This window comes from Dendrobates tinctorius, unplaced genomic scaffold, assembly GCF_039654945.1.
Source record: "Dendrobates tinctorius isolate UK_male_01 unplaced genomic scaffold, ASM3965494v1 ptg000044l, whole genome shotgun sequence".
In the NCBI taxonomy this organism is placed as follows: domain Eukaryota; kingdom Metazoa; phylum Chordata; class Amphibia; order Anura; family Dendrobatidae; genus Dendrobates; species Dendrobates tinctorius.
In genome coordinates, this window is record NW_027361712.1 from 1,868,374 (window position 1) to 1,892,586 (window position 24,213).

Consider the following 24,213-nt stretch of genomic DNA (forward strand, 5'->3'; position numbering starts at 1 on the left):
AGTGTTAAATACATATTTTTAATTTTGACTTCTTCAAACTTCTCTTGGCCAGGATCTTGTACAGTGAATAACTTTAATTTTAATCTTTGTCCCTTCTGTTTATTTTACCTTGAAAAAAGACCCCATCCAAGCAGATCAGAGGGAGATTTCTTTGTACCTTGTTCTGTGTCACTTATTTTGCATCTTGTAAAATTACAAAGCTCATACTTTTACAGATAGATCAGAAGTCAACACTAAGCCGAGCAGTGTAAAATGTTTTTCCACAGAGCCTTGTAAAATGTAAACTTCTTCTGTCACTTTCTTCTCAGCTGCACACAGTAAAGGTTAGAGATTTCACACAAGTGACAAAGCCACTCCAAGACTTTGATTGCATGGACCCGTCCAGGTCGCACAAAGGTCAGGATTCTTCCTTGCCTGTTTTTTGTCAAGTTACTTGTTCTAAAAAATACAATTGTTTTCGGAGGTGTCACACCATACCCCTTCATTTTGTCAAAGATAATTCTTAATGGGAAATCTAGAACACTGGTTTATATCAGCCAAAATCATGACCCCTGAGCATGTCAAGAAGTAGCAGATGAGTAAATACACTATGTAGAATATTAATGGTACACTCAAAATGCATAGATACATATAATAGAATACAGATCTTTATTAGCGCAATACAAATATACTGCTGTATTAAGTTAAATATATAGTTAATAAATATTTCAATTCAAGACATGGTTCTTCCATAGGAAGAGGAAATATTACATCCATGCTTCTTTTACATATAGATGGATTAACATGGCCCACTTATGGTATATAACTAAACATGACCTGAGCACAAGCAAATAGGGAGTATTAGCAGTACATCGTGCTATGGTGGAGATACCGGGGGGGCATACCTTGTGGTGGGTTACTGGGTGAAAGTTAGTGATGGGTTACCGGATGCACTCCCCCAGGTGGGTTACCATCATGCTGAACCACCAATATATCCAAAGAAAAGAAGGTGCAGCACTCACAAGTTTCCATGCAAAACAAGTGAGTTTGCAAACCTATATTCAATTTTTTTCCTACATATCTTTTTTCTTACATAAGCTTAGGAGTGCTGCCTCTTCTTTTTTTCCATGAACAGAACCCCATCCAATATCAATTTAAAAGCTATTGTTTGAAAGCCGACATACATATATATTAGGCCTCTTTCACACTTCAGTCTTTTGACGTCAGTTGAAATCCGCCAAAGTGTGAAAAAACGGATCCGGTTCCGCTATGTAACAAACGGAAGCACTGGATCCGTTTTGCGGATGGATCCGCCAGTGTATGAAATTTAAAGGAACAGAACTCTTGAAAAAGGAGAGAGAGAGAGATAGAGAGAGAGGGAGAGAATTTTTTGGTCTGTTCCAGAACGGCATTTAGGGTTAAATTGCTTGCATGGTAAAATCTTCTGGGCATGCTCAGTACAAAAAGCGGTTCCGCCGCTGAAAAAAACATTCCTTTGTCTGTCCACTTCATACAGCGGACGCTACAATTCAAACGGATCCGTCAAAAAACGGATGCAATGGATGACCATCCGTCAGAATCCGCCGCTAATGTAAGTCTATGGGAAAAAAAGGATTCCACCAAAAAAAATGGCGGATCCATTTTTTTCTAAAATTGACAGATTTCAACTGACGTCAAACAACTGAAGTGTGAAAGAGGCCTTAGAGAAAGTTGACCCAACCAGCTGATTTTAACAGAACTGGTCAACCATCTAATGTGCATTTGGGTCTCCTGATTCTCCTAAAGCAAGAAGGATATGGCTTGATGAATTTCAATATCTGATCCTTAAATTTTTCTGTCACAGAAATTTTCAGATTCACATTTAGATAATCTGTAAATCGGCTTGTGTAAAAATGCCGGCAATCACCCTATGAATGGAAAAAAACATGCCAGTATTGAAACAACCCTCAGCATTTTTTTTTTGTCTTATTGCTCGAGTGGTGGCACTAATCTAAAGGTCCCGTCTCACTAAGCAATCTCGGTAGCGAGATCGCTGCTGAGTCACAACTTTTGTGACGTAACAGCGATCTCACCGGCGAGATCGCTGTGTGTGACAGCGATCAGCGAGCGGCCCCCCTGCCGGTATCGCTGATCGCTGGAAGAAATCTCTGGACATTTCTTTGGTCGCTGGTCTCCCGCTGGCCAGCACACATCGCTGTGTGTGACAGGCGGGAGACCAGCGATCAGGTGTAAAAAATAATAAAAAAAATAAAAAATATAGTTATTCTCACCTTCCGACGTCCTGTTCAGCCATCCTGCATCTCTCCACGCTCCGGTCCCAGTGATCCTTTGCACGAATGACCGCGAGACTTTGTTATCCCGCGAGACCGTGACATCTCGCGGTCATTCATGCAAAGGATCACTGGGACCGGAGCGTGGAGAGAGGCCGGAAGACTGCGCGGGACATCGGATGGTGAGAATAACTATTTTTTTTATTTTGATTCTATTTTTTTCAGGATGGCCAGCGATGCCGGGCGCTCTGCATCGCTGTGCTGATCGCTGGTGAAGCTGTCTGTGTGACAGCTCACCAGCGATCACATAGCGACTTACTAGCGATCCTGACACCTTGATATCGGTGTCGGGATCGCTGGTTAGTCGCTTAGTGAGACGGGGCCTTAAGTTTCCTGCTAATAGTATTATATTTAACAGCCGCGGTCTTCAGCCCTTCCCAATGCTGCTTCTGTCCCGCGATACCAATCTTGTGATCTTGTCTTCTGACTGACCGTAACAATCAGTCAGAGGTAACAATCACGATCGATCAATGCAAGTTTGAGAGCCTCGTTCTGGCTCTCATAGACCTACATTGAGCTGTGACTTCTGGATTGCTTCAGCAAACACTGGAAGTCACAAACTGCTGGAGACCAACTTAAGACAGCAGCTGGTAAGTATGAGACTAAATGCAGGGAACTTAGATTAAAGTACCACTCAAGCTCTGAAATAAAAAAAAAACACTGGATGGTGCTTTAAAATCATCGGCAGCACATCATTCTGTGTAAACAGGACGATGATGATATTCTATATGCACAAAATGATTGTATTATTGATTGTTCTGTGCACAATCAAACAAGTCATTAAATGACCACCGATCAGCTGGTTATTCAAAAGTGGTGGTGACACTTGGCCAAATTTGCATGCATATCAGTGAGAGGTCATTCCATGCGGCCAAGTTATGGATAAAGGGCATTAGATCAAATTTTTCCTATGCATTGGATATATCAATCATTGAAGCCATGGAAGGACTGACATTTTTTGGATGCTCTGGTAGTTAATAAAAATTGTGGAATGTCAGCAAAACCTAAGCAGATGATCTATAAAAGTCAAATTGTTTTCAAATCATAGGCAAAATCCAAAGCATTTTCTGAATAATAGGTGAAATATAATAAATGTCAGTGAATGTAACATTTTTCCACAGGAGTATGATTCCAGCTGGCTGCCATCACTTGTAGGGTCTGTGAAGAGATATATTGAAACAAATCAACACATATAGGTCTACATTTTTTTTCTTGGGAGGGGGGCTCTATATTTATTTACAGTATTTTGCAAACTATAAGGCTACTTTCAGACTTGTGTTTTTTTGCGCTGCGCACCGTGCGCAGTGCAAACGCACATAAAAAAATGTATCATGCGTTTGTGTGCATTTTTTGCGGGTTTGGGTGCGTTTTTTTAAAAACGCATGCTTTTTTTGCGCATACGTGCGCATTACCATGCGCACGTATGCGCACCCATAAACTATAATGGGTGTTGGGCTGTAAAAAAACGCATTGCGTGCACATGCGTTTTTTGGGGGCAAGTTGGATGCACAAAAAATGCAACAGGATGCATTCTGTGTGCCCGAGCACACACTACAAAAAAACACATGCTCATACAAACACATACAAATGCATGTGTATGCGCACCTATGCGCACCCATGTAAAAGATAGGGAAAAAAGCATGCGTTTTTTTGCGCAAAAAAAATGCAAGTGTGAAACCAGCCTTAGGCACACTTTTTTTCCCCAAAAATTGGAAGGAAAATGGGGGTGCATCTTACAGTCCAAATGTGACTTACCAAGGGGCGAGTGAGGTCAGAGGAGGCAGGTCGTCACTACAAAAGCCGGCGGCAGCAGGAGTAGGGCCATGCCGTGGAGCCTAGGCTGGGAGCAGGGGGTGTCCCACCAGTGTTCTTCAAGAAAATGTCGGCGATACAGGCAGGAGAGGAGTCCCCACTTTTGACATTGCTCTCCCAGCAATGGACTTCAGGAAAATAGCCACTAGAGGCTGCGCATGCGCAGATGTAGATCTCGGCTCAATGACGAGCTGAGATCTCAATCTGTGCATGTGCTGCCTCTGGTGGCCATTTTCCTGAAACCAACCGCCAGGAGAGCAATGTAAAGAGCCTGGATTTCGATCCTGCCTGCAGTGCTGACAATTTCTTGAAGAACACTGCTGGGACACAAACTCCTCCTCCCAGCCCAAGGCCCACAGTATTGCCCTACCCCTGTTGCCACCAGATTCCTGCAGCAGTGACTCTGCCATAGGTGACCATCCTCAACTGCCACCTCTGCTTCCCCTCTCACCCGCGGTAAGCTACATTCGGACCCACATTTGACACATTAAAAAAAAGTTTTTCCCATTTTTTTCCCATTTTCCGCCTCAAAATTTGTAGTGCATCTTATGGTCTGGTGTGTCTTTTAGTCCACAAAACATGGTATATTAAAATCATTATTCAATAGGTTAGCACATAATAATAATAATTTTATTTCTATAGCGCCAACATATTCCTCAGCACTTTACATTTCAGAGGGGACTTGTACAGACTATAAAAGACATTACAGAATAACAATTATCACATAGAACATAACAGATACCAAGAGGAATGAGGTTCCTGCTCGCAAGCTTACACTCTATGAGCACATATGAAATATCACAAAAAAAATGAAAAACATGAACAGCAAAGTTCATTTGCTTCCCACTTGAGAAAAGTTGTGCCGAAGACAACCAGCTGCTATCACTTCTCCTCAGACACCATTAGCTTAGTTGATTGTTGAGATTAATTGGCATTATTAGGGGTGATGATTGCGGGGTGTACAAAATGCTTGGCCAGCATGTTAATAGACTTATTCAAGCTGGATTTACACTATCCAATTATTATGAATGAGCACTCCTAAAATACTCATTCCCCAATAATCAGCCAATGTAAACAGGCTGCCCATCACCAACGAATGAGTAAAACTACTGGTAGTCAGGTGAAATGATTTTTGAACAGGCTTAAAAATTGTAATTCATGGCAACATGACTGACCAAATCTCTTTTTATGACACTGGATTGGATAAAATAAAACAGGAAAAGGAAACTAATATTTGCCATTACATATCAAATTGTTGTTTTGTAGAATTTGCATAAGGCCACATTCCCACCTTGAGTATTTTCCATCAGTATTTATAAGCCAAAACCAGGAGTGGGTGAAAAAATCCAAAGTGGTGACATGTTTCTATTATTCTTTTTCTCTGATTGTTCCTCTCCTGATTTTCCTTACAAGTACTGATGTGAAATACTGACGTACAATAACAAATCATATTGTGGTACCGTGTTAGCCAGAAAAATCGATGTGAATACTTTTCTTCCCAATGATGACAAAAGTATTCTCGGAGTGATACCTTTATTGGCTAACCAGAAAATAATATGTTTGCAAGCTTTAAAAGCACAGAGGCTCCTTCTTCAGGCAGATTACAAATCTATAATAATAAATGCCCTAAGCAGCTTCCGGTTGTAACAACTTCCGTCCAGTTGTAACCGGTGACGTCACCGCACACCTCTTTCCATGTTAACCCTCAACACACCACTCCTCCTCAACACACACACTCCTCAACACACACTCCTCTCACCTTTCACCATCTCCACTCACTCTTTCACTCCACATACGACTCCGTCTCTCATACTCACGCCGTCATAGTCGCTGATCCACGATCCCCAACATCTTCTTCCGCCGGCGCCATCCTGGATCCAGACGTCCTCCACGCCGGCGACATGTTCTTGCGGCGATGCCATCTTGAGTATCGTGAAATCCCGCGATACTCAAGATGGCGTCGCCGCAAGAGCATGTCGCCAGCATGGATGCCGTCGAGATCCAAAATGGCGTAGGCGAAATTTCGCGAGATTTCGCCGACGCCATTTTGGATCCCGACGGCATCCACGCCGGCGACATGTTCTTGCGGCGACGCCATTTTGGATCGGTGAAATCCCGCGATACTCAACATGGCGTTGCCGCAAGAACATGTCGCCGGCGAGGACGACGTCGGGATCCAAAATGGCGTAGGTGAAAACTCGCGAGATTTCGCCGACGCCATTTTGGATCCCGACGTCGTCCACGCCGGCGACATGTTCTTCCGGCGACGCCATCTTGAGTATCACGGGATTTCGCAATACTCAAGATGGCGTCGCCGCAAGAACATGTCACCGGCGTGGAAGGACGTCTGGATCCAGGATGGCATCGGCGGAAGATGATGTCGGGGATCGTGGAGCAGCGGCGATGACGGCGTGAGTATGAGAGACGGAGTGAGAGAAGGGGTCGTATGTGGAGTGAAGGAGTGAGTGGACGTGAGTGGAGATGGTGAAAGGTGAGAGGAGTGTGTGTTGGTTGAGGAGTGTGTGTGTTGAGGGTTAACATGGCAAGAGGTGTGATGCTATCGCATCCTCCCGATGCGATAGCATCGGGCCATAATCTAGTAGATTAATAAGAAAAAAGCACAACATTTAAGAGATACTACATTATGACATTTCCAAATACTCAAGATGGGAACACGGCCTGAATGTTATAATGGTATAACCACATTGTGAGTGAAAAGTCCAGAATTACCTTAGCACTTTGTAATGGACATGTAATAATGAATCTATCGTAGGGTAGGTTCACATGACCAATTTCTCACATATGTGAAAAACGATTATTCTGATCAGACTTTGACCAGAGTTTAATCAGAGTTTTCAGAGTTCTCATATGTGGAAAGAAAAAAAAAGTTTTCCACCTGAGTCCTAAGAGTACAGTCCGATTTTTTTTTTTTACAGACCCGTAGACTTGATTTGCTGATTTTAATCTGACCCATTAGATCAAAATCGGACATGTCTCCATTTTTATCCTGGGTACAAGTGCTATCCGTGAAAGCCACAGATAGCACTCATCCGAGAAAATCGGTCTGGTGCACGTGCCCATGAAGAAAGAGTTTTTCAAAAAGGAACATGCTGGCATTAGTAGTTTTGGAAAACATCATTTTTTTAAATTCTGCCTGTAATCTTTCAGCTTTCAAGATTTTTTACACAAGATTTTTGGATATTTAATGATGCATTAAACGACAGGTCGTGTCGTTGTCGGGATCGCTGGTGCGTCGCTATGTGAAACGGGACCCTAAGCTGCTCTTGGACCACTACTCTTATAATTACTGTATCTCTAGAGAGTCTTATTTAACAAAATTGTTGTTTTGTACACTCAAGTGGGATAATTGGATTCTCCTTTAAATAACAGCTATTCATTGAGTTGAAACATACTGTTCCTCTGATATTCCTCCTAGAAATGTGTGACTAAAGTGTCAACAGTCCCATAGTCAAGAGGATGCATCTGACTGACTGTGATACATCCAATTGACAGGGGAACAGTAACACACAGTTGCCAATTTAATAACACATTTCCAACAGGATTAAAAAAGGAAGAATATAAAAAAGCGTTCTAAGAAAATACGCTAAAGAATTAGCATTCAGAAGGAAATACAACTGCTCAATCAGATATGCAGAAGAAATGGCTGGTTGACCTTGATTTATTCTTGGTCGAGGTACTTATAAAATGACACAATCCATCAGAGACCACCATGCTTGCCTTATGCAATTGGCACTTATGCGAGGGGTCTGACCCAACAAACCACTTCTCATCCTCTACTTTTCCCTGGTTTCGAGATTACATGCAGTCACTTCTATATTTTCAGGATCAGAATATGCAGCATTTACTTGACAGCTATGACTTTTTATCAAGTTTGTTTTGTTAAAACAGAATACGAGCTTACCACAATCAGGTTGCAATTCTTCTTTCAAGCAGCTAAGTAACCCATATGTACAGCGACACAGCCTGCAGTCGCGCAGCACCCAGTCTCCATGTTTGATTTGACCCGGGCAAACACTAAATTCAATAAAATAATTTGATGAAATTGAGGTTTGGATATAATGGTGTCCCCACATTTATGCACACATGAACAATGTTCTTGACCTTTTGAGAAATAACATATCATGAGAAATAAATCAGTGGTGCTGGAAGGTCCATATCTACAGAAGGTCCAGATCGATTCTCGTGCGAGTCTCTAGCATGAAAACCTGGCACTGCCGCCGGCACTGGGACTGGAGGGTGTGGATGCATGGAAATACATGTAGCTGCACGCTCCGGTCCGAGTGCCGGCGTCAGTGCCAGGTTTTCATGCGAGAGACTCACACAAGTCTTATGCCAGTCTCTCGCAAGTGAGTATGAGCCCTAAGGCTGTGAGTACTCAGAAGTTTATTTACGGTGGTCAAAAACCACAAGTTTTCTAATGGAAACTCCTTCAGGAAACGCTCCTTTTTTTCAAGAATTTTTGGAGTTTTTTCATTACCTGAAGTAGTTTTGAAGAGTTTTTTGAAGCATTTAGGAATAATTTTGTCCTGAAACCGATTTTGCAGTCTTTTAATTGGACAGTGCCTAGCTTGGAGAGGATTCCATAAGGCGAGACTTCTTAGAAGTGACATGCACATTCTTTTTTGCCATTGGGTATGTTTGAATATGTAAAAAAAGCTCAAAAGGCTCACCATATTAGCAACAATGTGATTATGTAATACAAGTGTATAGAAAGAGTCTTCCAAGCATTTTTTAAGTGATTTTTCTTTTTTTTTTTTAAGTAGACTTGCTACAAAAGACTCCTCAAAAAATGCAGTGTGCAATTATCCTAAAAGGAACCAGTCATGTGGAAAGAAAAAAACGCTGTTAATCTGCAGTTTAACCCCTTCATGACCCAGCCTATTTTGACCTTAATGACCTGGCCATTTTTTGCAATTCTGACCAGTGTCCATTTATGAGGTAATAACTCAGGAACGCTTCAACGTATCCTAGCGATTCTGAGAATGTTTTTTAGTGACATATTGCGCGTCATGTTAGTGGTAAATTTAGGTCAATAATTTTTGCGTTTATTTGTGAAAAAAATGGAAATTTGGCAAAAATTTTGAAAATTTCGCAATTTTCAAATTTTGAATTTTTATTCTGTTAAACCAGAGCGTTATCTGACACAAAATAGTTAATAAATAACATTTCCCACATGTCTACTTTACATCAGCACAATTTTGGAAGCAACATGTTTTTGTTAGGAAGTTGTAAGGGTTAAAATTTGACCAGCGATTTCTCATTTTTGCAACAAAATTTACAAAACCACTTTTTTTAGGGACCACCTCACATTTGAAGTCACTTTGAGGGGTCTATATGGCAAAAAATACCCAAAAGTGACACCATTCTAAAAACTGCACCCCACAAGCTACTCAAAACTACATTCAACAAGATTATTAACCCTTCAGGTGCTTCACAGGAACTAAAGCAACGTGGAGGGAAAAAATGGACATTTTAATTTTTCCAACATAAATTTTCTTTTAGCATCAATTTTTTCATTTTCACATGGGTAATAGGATAAAATGATCCTAAATTTTGTTGGGCAATTTCTCCTGAGTACACCGATACCTCATATGTGGTCATAAACCACTGTTTGGGCGCACGGCAGGGCTCAGAAGGGAAGGAGTGCCATTTGACTTTTTGAATGGAAAATATGCTTGAATATTTAGCGGTTGCCATGTCGTGTTTGGAGAGCCACTGTGCGCCTAAACATTGGAGCTCCCCCACAAGTGACACCATTTTGGAAACTAGACCCTCCAGGGAACTTATCTAGATGCATAGTGAGCACTTTGAACCCCCTGGTGCTTCACAAATTGATCCGTGTTAAAAAAAGTACTTTTTTTCACATAAATTTTATTTAGCCTCAGTTTTTTCATTTTCACATGGGCAACAGGATAAAATGGATCCTAAAATTTGTTGGGCAATTTCTCCTGAGCACGCCAATATCTCATATGTGGTCATAAACCACTGTTTGTGCGCACGGCAGGGCTCAGAAGGGAAGGAGCGTCATTTGACTTTTTGATTGGAAAATTAGCTCCAATCATTAGCGGACACCATGTCGTGTTTGGAGAGCCCCTGTGTGCCTAAACTTTGGAGCTCCCCCACAAATGACCCCATTTTGGAAACTAGACCCCCTAAGGAACTTATCTAGAGGCATAGTGAGCACTTTGAATCCCCAGGTGCTTCACAGAAGTTTATAACGCAGAGCCGTGAAATTAAAAATATTTTTTTTTGTCAAAAACTGATTTTTAGCCCATTATTTGTTATTTTCACAAGGGTAACAGGATAAATTTGGACCCCAAAAGTTGTCCAGTTTGTCCTGAGTATGCTGGTACCCCATATGTGGGGGGGACCACTGTTTGGGTGCATATTGGGGCTCGGAAGGGAAGTAGTGACGTTTTGAAATGCCGACTTGATGGAGTGGTCTGCTGGTGTCATGTTATATTTGCAGAGCCCCTAATGTACCTAAACAGTGGAAACCCCCCACAAGTGACCCCATTTTGGAAACTAGACCACCCAGAGAACTAATCTAGATGTGTGGTGAGCACTTTTAACCTCCAAGTGCTTCACAGAAGTTTAGAAAGCAGAGCTGTGAAAATAAAAAAAATGTTTTTTTCCCTCAAAAAATGATTTTTAGCCCACTATTTTTTATTTTCACATGGGTAACTGGATAAATTTAGACCCCAAAAGTAGTTGTCCAGTTTGTCCTGAGTACGCTGGTACCCGATATGTGGGGGGGACCATGTGTTTGGGCACACATTGGGGCTCGGAAGGGAAATAGTGTCGTTTTGAAATGCCGACTTGATGGAATGGTCTGCAGGAGCCATGTTACGTTTACAGAGCCCCTGATGTACCTAAACAGTGGAAACCCCCCACAAGTGACCCCTTTTTGGAAACTAGACCACCCAAGGAACTTATCTAGATGTCTGGTGAGCACTTTGAACCCCCAGGTGCTTCACAGAAGTTTATAACGCAGAGCCGTGAAAGTTAAAAATATTTTTTTTTCACAAAAATAATTATTTAGCCCCCATTTTTTTATTTTCCTAAGGGTACCAGGAAAAATTAGACCCCCAAAGTTGTTGTGCAATTTTTACTGAGTACGCTGATAACCCATATGTGGGGTAAACCACTGTTTGGGCGCACGTCGGGGTTCGAATTGGAGGGAGCACTGTTTAACTTTTTGAACACAAAATTGGCTGGAATAAATGGTGGCGGCATGTCTCGTTTGGAGACCCCGTGATGTGCCTAAACAGTGGAAACCCCTCAATTCACGCCTAACCGTAATCTCAACCCTAATCATAACCCTAACCACAACCCTAAACCCAACACACCCCTAACCCTAATCCCAACTCTAACCCTAACCACAAGCCTAACCGTAATCCCAACCCACCCTTAACCCTAATCCCAACCCTAATTCCAGCCGTAAGCCTAATTCCAACCCTAACCATAATTCCAACCCTAGCCCTAATTCTAACCCTATCCCTAATTCTAACCCTAACCCTATTTCTAACCCTAACCCTAATTCCAACCCTAACCCTAATTCTAACCCTAGCTCTAACCCTAATTCCAACCCTAACTCTAGTTCTAAACCTAACCCTAACCCTAGCCCTAACTCTAGCCCTAATGGAAAAATAAAAATATTTTCTTTATTTTATGTCCCTACCTATGGGGGTGATAAGGGGGGCATTGATTTACTTTTTTTATATTGATCACTGAGAAAGTGATCAAAATAAATGAATGAATCTGCAGCGTCGCCGATTCCCGGTGGGCGCACTGCACATGTGCCCGCCATTTTCCAAGATGGCGGCTCCCATGATCCGGGATAGCGGCAAACCGGGATGGCCAGAGGGACTTCGGAGCCACCGTGCAGGGTGAGAGGGGGTGATCGGAGGGTGGGGGGGACCGGAGGGAAGGCGGGGGAAGCAGATTTTGACAGCGGCTGCCGATCAGCACCGTCAGATGGTGGCGGTGGCCGATCGGCACTGTCAGTCAGTTGGGGGGGTCGGTTCAGTGTCTCCAGCCATGCCCGATGCTATTTCAGCATCGGCCATGGCTGGATTTGTAATATTTCATCAAATTTCATTGATGAAATATTACAATCACTCTGATTGGCAGTTTCACTTTTAACAGCCAATCGTAGGCATGTGGGGGCTAAGCCACGCCCCCTGTGGTTAACTCTAAGGTGTCCTCTGTGTGCGGGTTGGGTGATCTTTCAGTGACTCCGGTCACGTGACCCGCAGGGGGGAATCAATTAATGACGCTACATAGGCATCATGGGTTGTTTTGGCACGACTTTTCATGATGCCTATGTGGCATCAAAGGTCGGGAAGGGGTTAATAGCGTTCAGAAGCTGCCCGATGCCTGCACTTTATTCCACCCGGCATACTTGGGCTTTCTTTCATAGGGGTGGGCCGATGCAGCTTTAGTCACAACTCAGTACATAGTGAGCGACGGCTGTAACCATACCCCTGGAATATGACAGGTTCCCTTTAAGGTATGTTCACACAGAGTTGTTTTTAGGTGTTTTTGAAGCAGAAAATCTCTAGATTATAGTCAAAATCTCAAAACTGTTCAAAAACGTGGGCGTTTCTCTTCAGTTTCCACACCAAAAACTCAGCAAAAAACTCGGTGTGCACATATGATAAGTCCTTTGATTAATTTTACCCATGATTCTTGGTATAATTGCATCAAAAACTGACACAAAAAGACTGCAGCATTAAGAATAAAAAAATAAACATTCTATGGCTTAAACTACCCTAATAGCTAGGTTGTGCAAGGAATGTCAATGTTAACTTGTTTCAATGTTAATTTGCTTTGTTTCAGAATAGAGTAGATTACAAATGGAAATGGAGCACATAGGAGATAAATTAAATATTATTATTTGTCAACTTTACTATGAGCAAAAAAGGAATTGTAAATGACTTGCAGAATGGAATAAGAATGCCAGGAGCAAAAATATTTTAAAAGGGTACAGTAAGTATAGCAGCAAAATGAGGTAACCAGACATTATTAATGCCCCATAAATATTAATATAAAACTGTACTAAAAAAGTTCCCAAAACTGGATGCAGTTAGCGGTGTAGCTAGACTTTCATCATCAGACACTAAGATGTATCTACATATTCAGCGTTTTACTTCGCGCCATGCAGGTATAAGTAAAAATGATAAAACGAACTTTGACTTGACATCACATTTCATAGACAATGTTGAATTAAAGTTTGCCTTATCATGATATTTGACACATTATGTAGTTAAAGTTACCTTATATTAGTCCTTCCTGGAGAGACAGCTGTCTAATGCTGTTCATACTTATACGATAGATGACAATTATATCTCCCAATTCCCCTCATACATGGGCAAACGTTGATACCTTCTCAATGAGGAGAGTGAAGAAAGTTAATGCCAAACAGCTCTGGTGGTGAGATTCTACCCCATACAACCCCCATTAACAATAGAGTTGGGTGTTTGAATTAAAACTATCTGATCATTCTGTTCACTGACATCATCTATCGGGGCGAGTCCGGTGGCACACATCAGACACTCATGGGGAGTCTGAACAGGAAAATCATTTTCCATTTCATATCTACTGGTATCCCAGAAATTTTGATGTTAACTGCAGCCACATCTGAAATTTGAACTTCAGGATATTAATTTTACATTTGAAATTTAGCATTATTACTATGATTTATCTGCATTATTTTGATTAGAGTCATAAATAACTAATAAATACTTTAATGTAATGGATTCCCCCTAAACTCTTTATATGAGCATGTTCAGTGACATGTAAAAGTTTGTCAAAATTGCTGTTATTGTGAACAGTTAAGCAAGTTGAAGATGAAATGACCTCTAAAAGGCCAGAAGTTAAAGAGGACACATTTTCTTTTTTTTTTTAGGCCAAAAAAAATATATATATGGTTAATTTTTACATTTTTAACCCCTTCCTGACATCAGAAGTACTATCCCGTCCATGGGACCCGGGCCCCTATGCCCATGGACGGGATAGTACGTCTACCACGATCAGCGGCGCCCACGTGGTGAGCGCCGATGATCACGGCCGGGTGTCAGCTGATTATCACAGCTGACACCCGGCACAATGTGTCAGGGGCGGTCACGGACCGCCCCCGACACGTTAACCCCTTGCACACCCCGATCAAACATGATCGCGGTGTACCAGGGGTTAAAGGGAAGCATCGGCAGGGAGGGGGCTCCCTCCGTGCTTCCCTGAGCCCCCCACGGCAGCGCAATGTGCAGCGCTGCTGCGGGGGGCTTCTTTCCTGCAGGCCCCCGAATCCAAGATGGCGACGGGGCCTTCGGGGGCCTGCAGGAAGCTGGCTTCCTCAGTGCCTGCAAAGCGCAGGCATGAGGAAGCCTTCTGCACTGCCTGTGACAGATTGCTGTGACAGTGAAGTCCCACCTGGGACTATTTAATAAAGTAAAAAAAAAAAGTGTTAAAATAATTTAAAAAAAATCGCCAAATAAATTAGAAAAAAAAAAAAATATTCCCCCAAATAAATCCATTTATTGGAAATAAAAAAAAAACAATAAAAGTACACATATTAGGTATCGCCGCGTCCGTAACGACCCGCCCTCTAAAACTGTCCCATTAGTTAACCCCTTTAGCGAACCCCTTAAAAAATAAAAATAAAAAACGAAGCAAAAAATAATGATTTATTATCAAACCGCCAAACAAAAGTGTAATAACGCGCGATCAAAAAGATGCATATAAATATCCATGGTACCACTGAAAACATCATCTTGTCCCGCAAAAAACGAGCTGCAACACAGCATCATCAGCGAAAAAATAAAAAAGTTATAGCTCGCAGAATAAAGCGATGCAAAAATAATTATTTTTTATATAAAATAGTTTTCATTGCATAAAACCGACAAAACATAAAAAAACGACCTAAATGAGGTATCGCTGTAACCGTACTAACCCGAAGAATAAAACCGCTTTATCAATTTTACCGCACGCGGAACGGTGTAAGCTCACCCCCCCAAAAGAAATTCATGAAACGCTGGTTTTTGTTCATTCTGCGTCCCAAAAATCAGAATAAAAAGCGATCAAAAAATGTCACGTGCCCGAAAATTGTACCAATAAAAACGTCAACTCGTCCCGCAAAAAATAAGACCTCACATGACTCGGTGGGTTAAAATATGGAAAAATTATAGCTCTCAATATGTGGTGATGCAAAAACTATTTTTACAATAAAAAGCGTCTTTTAGCGTGCGACAGCTGCCAAATATAAAAACCGCCATAAATAGTAAATCAAACCCCCCGTTATCACCCCCTTAGTTATGGAAAAGTAATAAAATAAAAAAAATGTATTTATTTCCATTTTTCCATTAGGGTTAGGGTTAGGGCTAGGGTTAGGGTTAGGGCTAGGGTTAGGGTTAGGGTTAGGGCTAGGGTTAGGGTTAGGGCTAGGGTTAGGGTTAGGGCTAGGGTTAGGGCTAGGGTTAGGGTTAGGGTTAGGGGTGTGTAGGGGTTCGGGTTGGAGTTAGAATTGGGGGTTTCCACTGTTTGGGCACATCAGGGGCTCTCCAAATGCAACATGGCGTCTGATCTCAATTCCAGCCAATTCTGAGTTGAAAAAGTCAAATGGTGCTCCTTCCCTTCCAAGCTCTGCCATGCGCCCAAACAGTGTTTTACCCCCACATGTAGGGTATCAGCCTACTCAGGACAAATTGCAAAACAATTTTTGTGGTCCAATTTCTCCTGTTACCCTTAGGAAAATAAAAAATTGGGGGCAAAAATATCATTTTTGTGGAAAAAAATGATTTTTTTATTTTCACGTCCGAGCGTTATAAACTTCTGTGAAGCACTTGGGGGTTCAAAGTGCTCACCACACATCTAGATAAGTTCCGTGGGGGGTCTAGTGTCCAAAATGGGGTCACTTGTGGGGAGTTTCAATAGTTTAGGTACATCAGGGGCTCTCCAAACGCACATGACACCCGCAGACCATTCCATCAAAGTCTGCATTCCAAAACGTCACTACTCCCCTTCCGAGCCCCGACGTGTATCCATACAGTAGTTTTCTCCCACATATGGGGTGTCAGCGTACTCATGACAAATTGGACAACAACTTTGGGGGTCCAATTTCTCCTGTTACCCTTGGGAAAATGAAAAAATTGGGGACTAATTGATCATGTTTGTGGAAAAAATACGATTTTTTGATTTTCATGCCCGGGCATTATAAACTTCTGTGAAGCCCTTGGGGGTTCAAAGTGCTCACCACACATCTAGATAAGTTCCTTAGGGGGTCTCGATTCCATAATGGGGTCATTTGTGGGGGGGTTTCCACTGTTTAGGTACATTAGGGGCTCTCCAAAGGCAACGTGACACCCGCAGAACATTCCCTCAAAGTCTGCATTCCAAAACGTGACTACTTCCCTTCCGAGCCCCGACGTGTGTCCATACAGTAGTTTTCTCCCACATATGGGGCATCAGCGTACTCAGGACAAATTGGACAACAACTATTGGGGTCTAATTTCTCCTGTTACCCTAGGGAAAATAAAAAAAATTGGGGACTAAAAGATCATGTTTGTGGAAAAAATATGATTTTTTATAAACTTCTGTGAAGCACTTGGGGGTTCAAAGTGCTCACCACACATCTTGATAAATTTCTTTGGGGGTCTAGTTTCGAAAATGGGGTCATTTGTGGGGGGTTTCCACTGTTTAGGTACATTAGGGGCTCTCCAAAGGCAACATGACACCCGCAGACCATTCCATCAAAGTCTGCATTCCAAAACGTCACTACTTCCCTTCCGAGCCCCGACGTGTGCCCATACAGTAGTTTTCTCCCACATATGGGGTATCAGCATAGTCAGGACAAATTGGACAACAACTTTTGGGGTCCAATTTCTCCTGGTACCCTTGGGAAAATAAAAAAATGGTGACTAAAAGATCATGTTTGTGGAAAAAATACGAATTTTTTATTTTCACGCCCGGGCGTTATGAACTTCTGTGAAGCACTTGGGGGTTCAACGTGCTCACCACACATCTAGATAAGTTCCTTGGGGGGGTCTAGTTTACAAAATGGTGTCATTTGTGGGGGTTTCCACTGTTTAGGTACATTAGGGGCTCTCCAAAGGCAACATGACACCCGCAGACCATTCCATCAAAGTCTGCATTCCAAAACATCACTACTTCCCTTCCGAGCCCCGACGTGTGCCCATACAGTAGTTTTCTCCCACATATGGGGCGTCAGCGTACTCAGGACAAATTGGACAACAACTTTTGGGGTTCAATTTCTGACGCCGCACACTGCATTGATCATTCGGCTGGGGTGATGAGACCCCTTGCGCTCTTTTGCCCCTGATGAACCCTCAACATCTAAGAGGGGGAAATGCGTCGGGCTGGGCTCGTTATCATCTGATGGCTGATAAGTATTTTTTTAATTTTTTATGCTGACAGACTGATGGATGGCAATTTGTTTATTGGGTAATTGGGTCATCCCATGAATGAATTTAATGGTGCTTTTTGCCATACTTGTTTATAAAAGAGATTATTGTGTCTATTGTGATTTTTGAGGACTATTATGTCCCTTGGACACGCTAGATCAGCAAATATGTTTTCCTGATGAACTCCTGTTGGATTTAATCTATGCATTATTGCTATGTGTAAACGCTTTTTTAGAAAGCTACATTCTGTCATCTATGCAGCATTTGGCATTTTTTCCTACGAGATAAGGTTCTAATTGAGCTGCAACCATAAGCATTTTTTACTACGAGATATTAGGGTGGATATATACCCTCCACTCTGTGTTAAGATTAGGTGTACTCCTAGAGACAGTACATGGTCTCTCCACTAGGGGTCATTTTTTTCGGGATTTGTGTGTGTTTGTGTTTTTTGTGTATCCTCTTCGTCGACTAGGGTTGTACAGGGTGCTATTAGGGTCACCGACGTTGAGCGGGGGAGCCATATCGCATATATTAGGGTGCCAACCTCCGCGGCAAGGAAGGGACGCACTAGGGCTTATTAGGGCGAGTGTAGTGCCCTGATATATTGCACAATTTGTATGTTCAAAATATTATGTACCCTGCTCCCTATATTGGTACTATCCAGGTTTTTAATATTGGAATAAAAGTTAATTTTTAGGGTCAAATTCCTTTTGCTCTCTTGGTTTTTTGAAGAGGTTAAAATTACAAAGAGTAAAATGGGCCAATGCAAAAGCTTAGACACCCTTGACTATTTGCATTCTCAATAACTTTGACCAAGATTTCTTATCTTAATTAGCCTGTTAGGGTTAGGGTTTGTTCACTATAATCCTTAGGAAAGGCCAGGTGATGCAAATTTCACAGCTTTTAAGCCTACTCCAACCTTTTGCCAAAAACCTCCGCCATGGTGTCACGGTTGTGTCAGCGGCTACAGACAGTGGCACAGCATCTGGCTGCAGAAGGTCTCTGAGGTTAGCTTTGCAGATGCCTTCCTAGTTTTTCTGAATTTTAATAATGTCTGTAAAGTGCTGTGGAATTAATGGCGCTATATAAATCAGTAAAATAAATAAATAACATTTTGGGTCCAGTGGCAACCTCCCCCTGACTCTAATTGATACACCTGGACCTGGGTGTTTATAGACTTCCTGTCTACTTCTGGGAATCACTGGTGATATTTCCATTTCCCCCTGTTGAGGCTTGGAGCCATAGCAGTTGGCAACCTTCCTCTTTGGTGCTATTGCAGGACATCTGTTTTATCTCTCTGATTCTACTCAAGATAAGTGTTCCCCTTGTTTGTCTATCCTAGCTGTCTTTAGTTGTACTGGGGATTGACTAGTGCTCACCCCATCCCTAAGCAGGGATTATTGCCAACATCCGGGAGGAATAAGGTTCCTGCTTGGCAATAGGTGCAGAACCTATATAGAGATGTTTAGGGCAGACAGGGTGACTTTAGCTCTGCCTATGGGTCCCCACTCCCCTTTTCCCTAGTGTTGGGCTCCCTTCCCATCATCATTTCATGTTACACTTAGTCTTAGTCTTCCAACGCATGGATTCTTCTACGCAGCTGCCTAGCACTCTGAAAATGAAAATGTTGGAGACCTACAAAGCAGGAGAAAGCTATAAGAAGATAGCAAAGTGTTTTCAAGTTGCCCTTTCCTCATTTAATATGTAATTAAGAAATGTCAGTTAACAGGAACAGTGGAGGTCAAGATAAGATCTGGAAGACCAAGCAAAATTTCAATGAAAGCTGCTCATAGGATTGCTATGGAGGTGAATCAGAACCACCGATTGACTATAACAGACCTTCAGAAAGATTTAGCATACTCTGAAGTTGTGGTACATTCTTGTAATGTTCAGAGACACCTGCATAAATATAGCCTTCATGGAAAAGACTTCACCATAAGACTTCCTTAACACGACCTGGTGATCACTGTACAGGAAAAATCAGTACTGGTGAGCTACATGGTCCGTGTTTGTGTGCCATCCATATGTAGATATGTGACATCTGTGTGACATCCGTGTATCTGTCTGTTTTCCGTGTTTCCATGTGTCACATCCATGTGCCACCCATGTGACACATACCAATGCCTGGGAAAAGCAGTACAGTTCGCGTTGATCCCAGGTGCTGGCTGCTGAAGGCAGCTCTAATCATTATCACCTGGTGTCCCTATGATCAGAGCGAGCAGGCAAAAAATGATAAGAGTTGTATTCAACTCCCACTGTGTACATCCTGTGTAAAATTAAGAATTAAATAAAAATAATGGAGTGGGGTCCTGTGTATTTTTCATAGCCAGCAGAGGGAGAACCCATGGCTGGGAACTAATGTCAATAATCTGAGAAAGTTGACAATCTCCTAAAAGGTTCCCAGGCTATTAAAAACAGCTTACAGCTTTTTGCTTAGCCTTTAATGTTGAATTTACAAGACCCCAGATGATTAATGTCAGCTGACAATACGAAGCTGACATCAACCCCAATCCTATTACTCCACTTCCCACTTGTCAAGGTCAAGTGGGAAGAGCGAGGTAAGCACCAGGTTTGGCAAATCTTATGGATGTGCCATTTCTGGGGCTGCTGAGGGCTGATGTTGGCAGCCTGGGAGGGAGGGAATATCTCTGGCCTCTTAACAGGCTATTAGTATCAGTCCACAGCTGTTTAGTCTTTGCTGATTTGAATTTATAGTGAATTCTACATCATTTTTTTTCTGGGGTCCACGTAAATTCACCTGTAAAGGCTAAGGAAGCAGCTTTGAGCTGTTATCAATAGCTGTGGGCTTTCCCTCTGCTGGTTATGAAATTTACACAGAAGCACAATCCATTTTTTTAATTAATTTTTAATTTTACACAAGATGTACATAGTGGGTGACCGGGCGACAATGATGAGAACTGCCTTCAGCAGCCAGTGCCCGGGAACAGCGCAAACTGTAATGCTTCTTACAAGGAGATGGTATGAGTCATGCTGATGACACACAGATGTTATCCATGTGTCATCAGTGTGCATGTGAGAGGGATGCATTTTGTCTGTGCTGCTGATTAAAAACTGACATATGTGTGCGTATGTCCATATTTGTGGTCCACAAAAGTGGACACAAAAAAAGGACGTATGAAGGCCATGTGCACACGATGCAGATTTGCAGCGTTTCCGCAGCGGATTTTACCGCACAGAAATGTTGCATATCCACATTGTGATGTACAGTACCTTTAAAATGAATGAAAAAAAAAACCGCTGTGCAGACGCTGCGGATTTTTCCGCGCGGTTTTCCTGCGGTACAAAATCCGCAGCATGTTACTTCTTTTGTGCGGTTTTCTATCTCCCCTGTCACCAAATCCGCAGGGGGAAGACCGCAATGGAAAACCGCACAAAAACCGCATGAAAACCGCGTGAAAAATGGAAGAAATCCGCAGGAAAAATGCAGGTCATTTGACCTGCGGTTTTCTTCCATTCTGCACGGAAAAATCCGCAGGGCTCAAAACCCCGTCTGCACTCAGCCGAAGAGGGCTAAAATTCAGCATCAGAATTATGCAAAAAAAATCTTAACAAGCCTAATGCATTTTAGAAATAAGTCCTGTGGATCGATGAGGTTAAAATAGAACTCTTTTGCCACAATGATTAAAAGCTATATATGAAGAAAAAGGCACAGAATATCAGGAAAAGAACATCTCACAAACTATTAAGCATGGGGGTGGATCAATCATTCTTTGGGGTTGTGCTGCAGCTAATGGCATGGGGAACATTTCACCAGTAGAGGAATGAATGGATTCAAATAAATTTTATCAAACTCTTGATGCAAACACAACACCTAAAAAAGCTGAAATTGAAAAGAGCATGGCTTCAACAAATACACAATAATCCTAAACACACGTTAAAATCCACAATAGACTACCTCAAAAAGCGCAAGCTTAAGATTTTACAATGGCCCTCACAGTCCCCTGTCCTGAATATCATTGAAAATTGTATCTAGACATCAAAATAGCAGTGCATGCAAGATGATACAAGAATCACAAAAGGAAAGAATTTTCCAAGGAAGAATGAATGAAAATCCCTCAAATAAGAATTGAAAGACACTTGGCTGACCAAAAAAAGCGTTTACAAGCTGTGAATTTCAAAAGTTGGTTTAGCCCTGACGCGCTTTATATTTTGCAATTTTTGAAATGTAAAACATTTTTAGAGATCATTTCGTCTCCAGCTTAAGAGCTATTTGTAGATCTGAATCCTCAGTCACTCTGGCTTTATTCCCCACCCAGTGCTACCTCCTTCTAGATGATTGATGACTCCTTTGCCTAAAGTCTCACTGTACAGAGGTTGTCAATCAAGCAAGAGGAAGTGGCGCTGGGTGCAGAATAGAGCCGGAAAGACAGAGTCTTCAGATCTACAAAATTAATTTGCACATCAATTTAATCACTGGTTTCAGAGTAACGGAGGAAAGATCGGTCCATGCAATTTTCTTGCTGGACTGGACTTGTCTTTAAATGAGCTACATGTACACATAAATAGTTCAAGGGGGAATCATGCAAATTGATCTCTTTAAAATAAAATAAAGGAGAAAAAGTAAGTAAGACTTAAAGTAATAATAATAATAATAATACATTTTATTTCTATAGCGCCAACATATTCCGCAGCACTTTACATTTCAGAGGGGAGTTGTACAGACAATAGACATTACAGCATAATAGTCACATAGATCATAACAGATACCAAGAGGAATGAGGGCCCTGCTCGCAAGCTTACAGTCTATGAGGAAAGAGGTAGACACGAAAGGTGGGTGGTAACAGTTGCCCTGATTGTTTGGACCAGCCATAATGTTAAGTGTGTAACAGTACAGACACAGAGGGCTAATAGATGCATAAAGCATGTGGGAACATGATGCGGGGAACCTGGTTATGGTAAAACTTTTGGCTGTGCCACACAGGGATAGTTAGGTTAATGTGTTGAGGAGATAGGCCAGTCTGAATAAATGAGTTTTCAGGGAACGCTTAAAATTGTGGGGATTGGGGACTAATCGTATTGACCTGGGAAGTGCATTCCAAAGAAATGGCACAGCACGTGTATAGTCTTGGAGACGGGAGTGGGAGGTTCAGATTATTGAGGATAATAACCTCAGGTCATCAACAGAATGGAGGACACGGGTAGGGTGGTATACTGAAACAAGGGAGGAGATGTAGGGTTGTGCTGAGCCATGGAGATCTTTGTGGGTGAGAGTAACAAGTTTTTACTGGATTCTTGAGTGGATGGGTAGCCATTGTAATGACTGGCACAAGGTAGAGGCATCGGTGTAAGAATTGTCGAGGAATATGATCCTGGCTGCAGCATTCAAGACAGATTGGAGGGGGGAGAGTTTGGTAAGAGGGTGACCGATTAGAAGAGAGTTGCAATAGTCCAGACGAGAATGAATAAGAGAAACAGTAAGAGTTTTTGCGGAATCAAAAGTAAGAAAAGGTCGAATTCTAGAAATGTTTTTGAGGTGCAGATAACAAGAGCGAGCCAGTGATCGGATGTGGAGGGCAAATGAAAGTTCGGAGTCAAGTATGACCCCAAGACAGCGGGCATGTTGCTGGGGATTAATAGTGGAACCACACACGGAAATGGCAATGTCGGGTATAGGTACATTAGTAGAGGGAGGAAACAAGGAGTTCAGTTTTTGACAGGTTCAGTTTCAGATATAGTGAGGACATGATGTTAGACACAGCGTTTAGACAAAGTGTGTGAGAATTCTAATAGTGGCCAACATAGTTGTCAGCAGGCTTTCTTAGAAGCAAAAATAACTGAGAATTAGAATAGATAATAGCTGAGGAGGACATCTCAGGAACTGATATTAATAGGAAGAAAAAAATAAAATAATAATAATAATTTTATTTCTATAGCGCCAACATATTCTGCAGCACTTTATAGAGTGGACAAATTGTATAATATACATATACAGTACATGGTATATATCCTGTGGATATAGAAGTCTTACCTCTTCCTTTCATCATCTTCACAGTATCTCCCAGTGAAATACATGGGACAGATACAAAAACTTCCTAAAACGCACGTTCCTCCATTCATGCAACAATTTTTGCTGAGTTTGCTGCCTGGAGTAAAAAGAAAATTGAGGGATACACTTAGCATCTTTGCCCATAGATAAATCTTGTTCTGTCCCTAGTCACCAAAGAATCTTTAAAGGCTTACATTTATTGTCTTGTAAAGCTGTAAAATTAGCTGCCTGTTAGAAGTGTTTGTTCAGAGAAGACAGTTTTGTTTATCCAAGGATTAAAGGACAACTACTAGAGATTAGTACTTCTGTGGACACTGGTGAGCTCCAGCCTGGGGTATTACATGGTTTCCTTTAATTATTTATGTTACTGTTAAGTGGCGATTTATGAGTGGATGTTTGGAGCCATACAGGCTATAAAGGGTAGAGGATTTCTAGCATAGTGAATTAGAGAAGGATCAATGAGCCTGATAACAATGATTATAACAGAGTGCATTTGCCACATTGTACTTAGTCATAACTAGAACCCAGAAAAGACTGGCCGAACATTTCATCCATTATAAGTTTATGCTTAAAACATGCAACTCTGCCCTTCATCCCTTCAAACAAGCCTACTTCAACACACTCATCATATCACTATCCAATGATT

At 41.9% G+C, this 24,213-nt stretch overlaps 1 protein-coding gene across 1 annotated transcript in view; it reads right to left on the reverse strand.

The window, feature by feature from the left end:
- Window positions 1–7,915: 7,915 nt before the first annotated feature.
- The window catches only part of LOC141089190 (uncharacterized), a 127,446-nt gene continuing 111,148 nt past the window's right edge, over window positions 7,916–24,213 (reverse strand). Inside the window, exons 4-5 of the mRNA XM_073575525.1 lie at window positions 23,550–23,664; window positions 7,916–8,156 (exon numbers count right to left, since the gene is read on the reverse strand). Of these exons, the coding sequence (XP_073431626.1) occupies window positions 7,916–8,156; window positions 23,550–23,664 (356 nt within the window). The remainder of the gene's footprint in view (window positions 8,157–23,549; window positions 23,665–24,213) is intronic.